The 10,450-nt window shown below is 40.7% G+C and overlaps 1 protein-coding gene across 1 annotated transcript; it reads left to right on the plus strand.

The window, feature by feature from the left end:
- Positions 1-3,643: 3,643 nt before the first annotated feature.
- On the plus strand, positions 3,644-5,142 carry LOC309696262 (uncharacterized protein). Its single transcript, XM_082517409.1, has 2 exons — positions 3,644-4,072; positions 4,307-5,142. The coding sequence occupies exons 1-2, from the start codon at positions 3,840-3,842 to the stop codon at positions 4,623-4,625; spliced, it is 552 nt and encodes a 183-aa protein (XP_082373535.1). The 5' UTR covers positions 3,644-3,839; the 3' UTR covers positions 4,626-5,142.
- The last annotated feature ends 5,308 nt before the right edge of the window (positions 5,143-10,450 follow it).

Raw genomic sequence — 10,450 nt, forward strand, 5'->3', positions numbered from 1 at the left:
TGAGCATGTGCTCCAGTTTAATTACTCAGATCTCTCCGAATTTAGTAAAAGGTTGTGTTTGGTGTAAAAAAAAAAAAAAAAAAATCAGATTTTACTGTCTTGAAGATAAACTAGGACTGTTAAATTCAATCCCAGCAGTTTCTTTTGTCTTATGTTAGTGAACTTGGAGAGAAGCACAAGGAAGCAAGAATCTTTTGAATCGTTTTGTTTGTGTCTTTGATGAGTGACAGGAAACCCACGACAAACCTCTTGACTTTAAGACTATCCCCGATATGGAGACGTCTGGAGTCATTCTGCTGCTGGAATCAAGTTGATCATAATTCGCTGTGACACATTTATTTGATGTTGAATTTGACTTCTTCTGGAAATCTCACTGAGACCAACATCTCTTTTGAATATGAAAAACATCATATTAGATGCTGACGTTTCCACCCACTTTCTTAGTCACACTTTATGAAGAGTCTACATGTCTGTAAATTGTGAGAATTTCTTAGTTCCTGGAAGCACAGATGGATTATAAAGGCTTAATGACTTCTGAAGAGCACAAATAAGGCAAGTGAATTCTAACTAACAACTTCAACTTATTAATAAACAAAATAAAACATCCATTCAAATCTGGTCACTAGGCAGGAGGAATAGATTAGTGGATTTGTGTTTGGGTGAAAGGTGAAAGTCTAATACTTCAATAGTAAAGCACAAGACTTTACATTAACAGTTGCTGCTGTAGATATGCTGTCTGGGTCAGTGGCAAAGGCGAGGAGAGGGAGGGTGTAAACGTTGTCCTGATTGTGGTGATAGACTTGAAGTTATGGACCTGGGTAAGATGAGTAAGGAAGCATAGGATAGATTTACTACTGCACCATTTCAGTTTATCTGCTGGTATTGAAAGAAAATATGAGAGACAGAGCAATTTGCTTCACCTCTGTGGTGGTGAGGCGCTAACTTGGCTGCATCTGGGGTGTAGTGACACTGTGGCCCGTTCCTGCTCCGCGCTGAGTTCATGTCTGGACGTGTAGACTTAAAGCAAAACAGATTATTAATAGTCCAGAATCCAGACTCAGAATATTCACCCACCCCTTGCATACCTGATCCTGAACATGATTTATAGCACATCAGCGTTTATGAGTCATCACTGAGGTTAGCACTTCATTTGCACTGTTTACCAAGCAGATGACAGGGCTTTTGTATCATCACTGTATAACGCAGCCTGTCATCAAGAGATATACATGATGATGTTTGGGCTTTTTAATTTCCTGATATTAGCAAGATTTTTTGTTTTGTTTTTGACCCTTGAACAGATGTTTGCTGCACGGATAAAAAGAAAATGTGTTTTCATGTGGGTTGGCAAGGAGAGTCATCTGTTAGGCATTGGAAACTGATTGGATCGGAGACAAAGTAATACTGTAGTTACGCAAAACACATCTCAGAGAAGAACAAACACCTGGTTATTTAAAGTGGAAGTAAACAGTAAAACAACACACATGTTCGTGCCAAATGTTTGAATAAATCTGGAAACTCCGGTGAATAACAGACATACCACTGGTTGTTTACCGTCACACACACTTTCAGTCTACTTCCTGCTCTTTTTCCTGTTTGGGATCAGTGCTGCATTAGGATTTTGTCCTTTCCAGATTGTCCTTATTATGTCAAAGGTAATGAACAGTCTCAGAGCACTGGGCAGTTGTGTGTGTGTTTGATTGCTACAACAACTGTACCTGGTAAGAGAGCAGATATGGTGATGAAGAGAAGAAGAAGAAAAACCCCGCATTATTTTCCCACCGTCTCGCATATAATTCAGTACACAGTTCACTGCTGTAATGTTTTGATCAAAACATATCGGATAATTATCTAAATAAGGATTCATATAGTGATTTAATAAGCTTATCTGCTTGTTTTCCTCTTGTCCCTTGTTTTTCCTCTTTCAAAAGCCTTACAGTCCATGCAGATGTGTTTTCTTTTACATTTCAGTGAAGTTCAGCTGTGTGTTCAACTGCCATGTGCTTTGTGTATATAAGTGTAATCCATTATCCACGTTTATATACGTGCGTCTGTCAAGGGAAGTGTCTTGTATAGAACGCAGCGGTCATTCAGCTGTTTCCTTCCTGTAGGAACAGTCACACCTTGATCAACAGGAAATGTTGCTTCTTATAAGTACTTGTAAAGATATTTGTCATCCAGAGATTTGTGTGCAGCTTTGTGTCAGTGCATGCTAGTTGTTGACTTATTGCTATTTTTATGTTATATGGTTTTCTGAAACATATCATTCCATATTTAGATACATACACTAATACACCGTCCACTTAGTGTTTCTCTTCTGTGATGTGTTATTGTCAAGCTTTGTTTCAAAGAATATTTTGATTGTCTTCTTCTTTTCCCTCCTTTTAACTCTTGCACTACCTACTGCCTTTTAGTGACCTTGGTAGCTTATTTCAGCTATACCCTGTAAATGACTGAAAATTGCTTTTCTTTTCTTTGTGTGTGTGTGTGTGTGTGTGTGTGTGTGTGTGTGTGTGTGTGTGTGTGTGTGTGTGTGTGAGTGAATAGCTGTAAAATCTGGTACATTTTGACTGTGTAATTATTGCTGGGGATTTTAACATTCATGTGGACAACCCTCAGGACAAAGGGACTAAAGACCTGAGTAACACTCTGGGCAACTTTGGGCTGACTCAGCATGTAACAGAGGCCACACATAATAGAGGACACACTCTTGACCTACTGATCTCCAAAGGCCTGAGCATTTCAAAGGTTACTGTGTCTGATGTGGGCCTGTCTGATCATTACTGTGTTTTCTTTGAAAGTAAAATCTCAGCCCACACAAATATATCAACAACAGTGATCACAAAACGGTGTATAACTGAACACAGTAGTGCAATTTTTAACCAGGTCTTCCCATTAACACCTGACCTGCCCAGAGGGTCAGTCAATGAGCTCGTCAATAGCTTCAATGCTAACATGTTAAATGTAATGGACACTATTGCTCCCATTAAGGTGAAGGTTATCTCTGGAAGGAAAAAGTCTCCATGGAGAAACTCCACACTGGTGAAAAATGAAAAAAGAGATTGTAGGAAAGCTGAGCGCAGATGGAGAAAAACAAACCTCCAGGTTCATTATGACATTTATAAAGAGAAACTTCACAATTATAATTTACAACTGAGGAATGCAAGGAGGTCCTACTTCTCTGACATCATCACTAAAAACAGCCATAATGCTCGGGTCTTATTTTCTACAGTTGACAGGCTAACAAACCCTCCTGTGTCAGTGGCAGCTGAACTTCATTCAACCATGGCCTGCAATGACTTTGCCAAATTCTTCACTGAAAAAATCCAAAAAATTAGACAAGCAATTGGTACATCAACAGCAGATCCAGGATATGTACTGTGTCCACCAAAAAACTGTTTAAACACCATGAAACAGTTTCAACCTATTACAGTTTTTGCCCGTTGCTTGAACACTATAAACCCATGCTCAGACTAAAGTAACACAACGTGAAGCTTTTGTTACCATACCTCAAACACATGTACCCATACCTTAAACAAAAGCGCTGCTTTGCACCCCAGTACCAATTATGCAACACTCCTACTCCTTTATGCAACACACCTACCCCTTTATGCAACACACATGGTCCTGCATGCTACCCTCTATTTCATACATAAGACACTTCGCTCACAAAATGAAATCTCAGGGTGCCATTCGGAAAACACATGTATCCAAAATACAAAACACATCGGATAATTGCAACCACTCAAATACACACCTGAAGGCACGTACTTGCAAAACCGAACACCAATTAGCCAACTACAAAAAGCCCTCAGCGTAGCCATTTCAAGAACTTTGCAAGCATGGATGGAGGGAGAGCAAGAGGAAGAGGAAGAGGTAGAGGAGGAGGAGGAAGAGGAGGAGAAGGCCGAAGAGGCCATGAACGGACCCATATTTCTGATGAAATAAGAGCAACTTTGGTGGACCATGTCATCAACCATGGCCTGACTATGAGGGAAGCTGGGCAGAGAGTCCACCCACATCTAAGCCGCTTCACAGTGGCATCTGTAATACGAACATTCCGACTAGAAAACAGGTATGTCTTCACCTCCATACCTTCTGCTCTACTCAGATGGTTTCATAGCACTGTTCTACAGTATATCACATTACCATATCAAGTGTACGGGGTGCTAATGCTCCTTTTGCAGCCAAAGTGGCTGATTCCTTATATTGAAGTACAGTGTTGTACAGTGGATGACACAGTACATACAGTAAAGTACTGTAAGAAAAATAAGCAAACCGATGACAATATGTGGTTGTATTCCTCCAGAATGACCCGAAGACCTTCTGGGGGAGGACGGCAACGCCTGTTCACACAACAGCAGGAACTTGCCGTTGTGGACCTAGTGAGGGCAGACAATGCCATCCGTCTCCACCAGCTACGACGGAAAATACTTGCAGACAGGCGAGTGTTCAGCAACATAAACCATGTGAGCATCACCACCATCAGACGCATCTTGGGTAAACTCAGCATCACCATGAAGCAGCTCTACAGAGTCCCATTCGAGAGGAACAGTGACAGGGTTTCGACATGCAAGAGGATATTTTCCCCGGTGCCCAGCGGGAGAGGACACTGCTTGCGATGTTGATGAGGTCCTGTGGCCAGACCCCAACAGACGGCGGGATCCATGAGCCCACTTATGCACAATTGTCATGGTTTTTTGTGTTTACAGTATAGTGTTTTTTCTATTGCAGTATTATTGTGTTGTGGTTTTTTTTTTTTTTGCTTTATCTGAATTCATGGTACTGCGATGTACACTATTGAGTAGGTCTATTTGCGTTTTTGGTTGTTTGGAAATGTGTCTCCTGTAAATGTGCCTTCTGAATACACAATGGAAATCAAGGACTGCAGTGTTTTATGTAAAGAAGACTAGTGTGTTCCCCCTGATCTGTAAGTGTTTGCATATGATGCAAGTATGTGTCATTTTGTCAACAGAGTTACATTTTGACAGAGGAATGTTTTGACAGCAGAGTTTAGGTTTTGGGAGTGGAGTTTCATTTTGGCACAGATGTGTATGGTATATTTCCCAGTGTTGTGTCGTGTTTACTTGTGTTTAGAGTTTTGGCACAATGAGCGACGTTTTGCCAAATGTGTTCAAGCAACGGGCAAAAACTGTAACAGCAAAGACCTGGAGGACATCTTAGGTCAACTGAACTCCTCCTCCTGCTGTTTAGATGTCCTGCCAACAAGTTTTTTCAAAAAGGTCTCAAAGACTTTAGAGTCAGACCTGTTACAGATCGTCAACTTTTCTTTATTATCAGGTGTGTTTCCAGAATCACTAAAAACTGCTGTAATCAAACCTATACTGAAAAAGGACAATCTTGACAAGACACAAATGAACAACTACAGGCCGATCTCAAATCTCCCGTTTTTAAGTAAGATCATTGAAAAAGCAGTTTCTCAACAGCTCAGTTACTTCTTAAAACAGAATAATTGCTACGATGCCTTCCAGTCAGGTTTTAGACAGAACCACAGCACTGAAACCGCTCTGACCAAAGTGTTTAATGACATATGTCTGAATACAGACAGTGGAAAAATGTCAGTCCTAGTTTTACTGGATCTCAGTGCAGCATTTGATACAGTTGACCACAACATATTACTCAAACGACTGGAGAACTGGACAGGTCTTTCAGGAACTGTACTAAACTGGTTCAAAACATACGTAGAAAACAGGAAATACTTTGTATCAATAGGTAACTTCACATCTGAGCAGACAAGTATCACATGTGGAGTTCCCCAAGGTTCCATCTTGGGACCCCTTCTGTTTAACATCTACATGCTCCCACTGGCACAGATTATAAACAACAACAAAATAAACTATCACAGCTATGCAGATGACACACAAATATATATCACAATGTCACCAGGAGACCGAGGCCCTGTACAGGCTCTTGGTAAATGCATTGAGGAAATCAATGACTGGTTGTGCCACAATTTTCTCCAGCTAAACAAAAACAAAACTGAGGTAATAGTCTTTGGCGCCAAAGAAAAACGATTACAGGTCACCAGAGAACTTCAATCTATACATCTAAAAACCACAAACCAGGCGAGAAATTTGGGTGTAGTGTACCTAAACTTAGAAAAACACATTAAGACAATAACAAAGTCAGCTTACTATCACCTCAAGAATATATCAAGGATAAAAGATCTGATGTCTCAACAGGACCTGGAAAAACTAGTCCATGCATTCATCTTTAGTAGGCTTGATTACTGTAACAGCATCTTTACAGGTCTACCTAAAAAATCAGTCAGACAACTACAGCTCATTCAGAACTCTGCTGCTCGAGTCCTCACTAAGACCAAAAAAGTGGACCACATCAGTCCAGCTCTGAGGTCCTTACACTGGCTGCCTGTCCGTCAGAGGATAGACTTTAAAGTTCTGATGCTGGCCTATAAAGCTCTGAATGGTTTAGGACCAAAATACATCAATGACCTCCTGACCCAGTATGAACCATCCAGATCCCTCAGGTCATCTGGATCCGGTCTTTTATCAGTTCCCAGAGTCAGAACCAGACACGGAGAAGCTGCATTCAGCTTTTATGCTCCTTATATCTGGAACAAACTCCCAGAAAGCCTCAGATCAGCTGAAACACTCAGTTTATTTAAATCCAGGTTGAAGACTCACCTGTTCTCAGCTGCATTTGAATAAAGCACCAAATCCACACTTTAAGCTTAAATTTCAAAACTTACATTTAACTACTGATTTTATCTACTGTTCTGATTTTATCTGTTTTGATTTTATATACTGTTGTTTGTTTGTTTGTTTGTTAATTAGTTAGTTAGTTTATTTGCTTGTTTTATTCAATTTTAAATCATGCTTTTTATTTGTTCTTGTTTCTAATGTCTCTGTAAAGCACTTTGAATCACCTTGTTGTTGAATTGTGCTATACAAATAAACTTGCCTTGCCTTGCCTTGCCTTACATGTTTTCAAGTTCATTATCATGAGCAGAACTTCCTCTAGCACCACCTTCAGTTCAAAACTGATCAAACACTTTGGTCTACGATCAAACACCTGGAATGTGATAGATTTACACAAACATCATTTCAGTCAGAATCAATGTAGTCACAATAAGTTTTGTTTTGTCCATATGCAGTGGAGCATCAGCAGGACGCTAGCACGGAACATAGCAAGCATCAGACATAAAGACCTGGATGGCCGCTAACTTTCTGCTTCTTAATTCAGATAAAACTGAGGTTATTGTACTCGGCCCTGAAAATCTTAGAAATATGGTATCTAATCAGATTCTTACTCTGGATGGCATTACCTTGGCCTCCAGTAACGCGGTGAGGAACCTTGGAGTCATTTTTGACCAGGACATGTCCTTCAACGCACATATTAAACAAATATGTAAGACTGCTTTCTTCCATTTGCGCAACATCTCTAAAATTAGAAATATCCTGTCTCAGAGTGACGCTGAAAAACTAGTTCATGCATTTATTACTTCCAGGCTGGACTACTGTAATTCATTATTATCAGGATGTCCAAAAAACTCACTGAAAAGCCTTCAGCTAATCCAAAATGCTGCAGCAAGAGTCCTGACAGGGACTAGAAAGAGAGAGCATATTTCTCCTGTTTTGGCTTCCCTTCATTGGCTTCCTGTTAAATCCAGAATTGAATTCAAAATCCTGCTCCTCACATACAAGGTCTTAAATAATCAGGCCCCATCTTATCTTAATGACCTTGTAGTACCATATCACCCTATTAGAGCGCTCCGCTCTCGCTCTGCAGGCCTACTTGTTGTTCCTAGAGTATTTAAAAGTAGAATGGGAGGGAGAGCCTTCAGTTTTCAGGCCCCTCTTCTGTGGAACCAGCTTCCAGTTTGGATTCGGGAGACAGACACTATCTCTACTTTTAAGATTAGGCTTAAAACTTTCCTTTTTTCTAAAGCATATAGTTAGGGCTGGACCAGGTGACCCTGAATCCTCCCTTTGTTATGCTGCAATAGATGTAGGCTGCCGGGGGATTCCCATGATGCATTGAGTTTTTCCTTTCCAGTCACCTTTCTCACTCACTATGTATTAATAGACCTCTCTGCATTGAATCATATCTGTTATTAACCTCTGTCTCTCTTCCACAGCATGTCTTTATCCTGTCTTCCTTCTCTCACCCCAACCGGTCGCAGCAGATGGCCGCCCCTCCCTGAGCCTGGTTCTGCCGGAGGTTTCTTCCTGTTAAAAGGGAGTTTTTCCTTCCCACTGTCGCCAAAGTGCTTGCTCATAGGGGGTCATATGATTGTTGGGTTTTTCTCTGTATCTATGAAGCGCCTTGAGGCGACTTTTGTTGTGATTTGGCGCTATATAAATAAAATTGAATTGAATTGAATTGAATCAGTGAAAAGAGATTTGACACCTAGTTTGGAATGGAAATGAGGGTTTTCCTATCTTAGAGTAACATTGGGATGAAAGAATTCCACATCCAAGAGAGTCTGACTATGGAGATATCATTTTTAATTTGGTCTTCCCTCTATCTAGATATGGGCCTCTTTAACATCTATAACCAAGTAGTCTTCTTACCTTATAGAGGTTTTTTCTTTGGAAAATATATAGTTGTGTGTCACTTTGGAAAGTACCGGCAAACCACCTATTTCACCACGCGGTATGAACTTTTCACTTAACTCCCATTTTCCCTTTATAAAGTAAATAGTTGGTCAAATGAGGTGTGTTTCAGGGACACAGCTAACCCTTCACTGGCATAGATGATTAAATAACCTGATTTTGCTCATGGGATATTTGATTTTGGCAGGACATATGCACGAGTCCATATACTTTTTTTTTAACAGAGCTTAGAAATAGCCTGATTTTCATGGTCTGCTCTCAACTTACACACAATACATGGTGCAAACACTAAGTAACACACTCTCAGTATTAGATTACATTTGTGGTTTTGGAGTACAGTATTCTTCAAAATGAAAAGACATGCTCTGACTGGTTCTAGGTCAAAACATGATGTATAATTATGTCCAAGCAGAGTATAATGTACTTTTGGCCAACGGTCAGCATTTCAGGTCAAACAAGCATTTGGAAGCATTTTCTGTAATCTTAATCTTAAATAGAATCAGTCTTAATAGATCTCAATCTTAATCTTGTAATAGAATCAATCCTTTTCAAAAGGGCGTCTTTGCTTTTGTATGAAGTCGTTCTGTCTCGTGTCTGAGCCACTTGTGTTCTGTAGAAACAATTTGCTGTTTGTTTGTGTTGTCAGGGTGGTAGGTTTCCATCACCACAAATCTGGCACTGGCTCGAAGTCGGTGTGTGTGCGTTTGAATGAGTGACTATGGTTATTTAGTGGGAACCATGTCTCGGTTGTGCCAACAGGCTTTTTAACTTGTTAAGGCTAATCACCAAGGTAATTACTTTTAATTAGGCTCATTAATCATTATACTTGTCAGTGAGTTTTACTGTGTGTGTGTTTGTTTGTGCGTGTGTGTGTGTGGGAGGAGGTCTTGGTTGTGGACATGGAAATGCAAATGAAAGTGTCCCTGTGGGTGTTTTTTGAGGAATGCTTAGGAAGCATGGAATATCAGGCCCACTGTTACAGGCCAGTCAATCACTGTACAACGGGAACAAGAGTTTGGTTTGCATTGCTGGTAAAATGTCAGACTGATTCCCTGTGTGACGCTGGACACCACCAGGGCTGCCCTATTCTGTAATATTTCAGGAAGCTGGTAACATGGTCCTTCAGTGTTCTGTGCACCTGATTCATTTCTACGTAACTCTTCTCATCATGGTCTCTCTTCTTTCCCTCTGTGAGTGTGCGTTTATTTCTTTCCTTCCTTTTTCTCACCTTTGCTTGAGATAATGAACTCACCTGTGGCAATCCTATGACTGACTGCCTGCTATTCAAGATGTAGGAAACCCCTCAGTTGATGCCTGATCGTTGAACTGGCAACAGTGCTGTTGGCTTCATTGTCAGTACTGCTGTATGCTCTGGTTTTTGTTGTTGCCTTACCTTTGTCTCTTCTCTGCGCAGGAATTGTGGTTATGTCTTGTTGAGTTACTAAGAGAGAGATTTTCTCATGTTAAGGGATAATCTCTGCCATAGACCCAACAACCCATTACATTAGCATTAAATGAGTAGAGGCACTGGTTGGAAGAGGCCAAACAACCTTTGGTGGAGTGAACTCATTATAGGAGCTTGCATCCAAACCACTAAAAGGTCAAACTCCTGTCAGGCTAGCTGAGTTTTGTCACTTACTGCTCTGGCTTCATCTGTTAAGTCTGACACCGTCTTTCAGCAGTTTTCTCTTAGGGAGAAACCATCCTCAGAAACCATCATTTCCCTTGTGGGAGGCCTTGATTGAGCCAAGCAGAGGACCCAGACCAAGTGGAAGCCCCGCTATTTATTTACCCCTTCCTAAACGCCTGCAGCTGTGGAGACTACCAGTCTGCCTGTGCAGCACGTGTTCCGCCTT

The sequence above is a fragment of the Aulonocara stuartgranti genome (assembly GCF_965226115.1).
Source record: "Aulonocara stuartgranti genome assembly, chromosome: 20".
In the NCBI taxonomy this organism is placed as follows: Eukaryota; Metazoa; Chordata; class Actinopteri; order Cichliformes; family Cichlidae; genus Aulonocara; species Aulonocara stuartgranti.

Bases quoted from the DNA above. Each gene is read 5' to 3' on its own strand.
- LOC309696262 (XM_082517409.1), top strand. From the start codon at position 3,840: ATGGATGGAGGGAGAGCAAGAGGAAGAGGAAGAGGTAGAGGAGGAGGA. The intron at 4,073-4,306 runs GTATGTCTTCAC...GTATTCCTCCAG, and splicing joins ACATTCCGACTAGAAAACAG to AATGACCCGAAGACCTTCTG.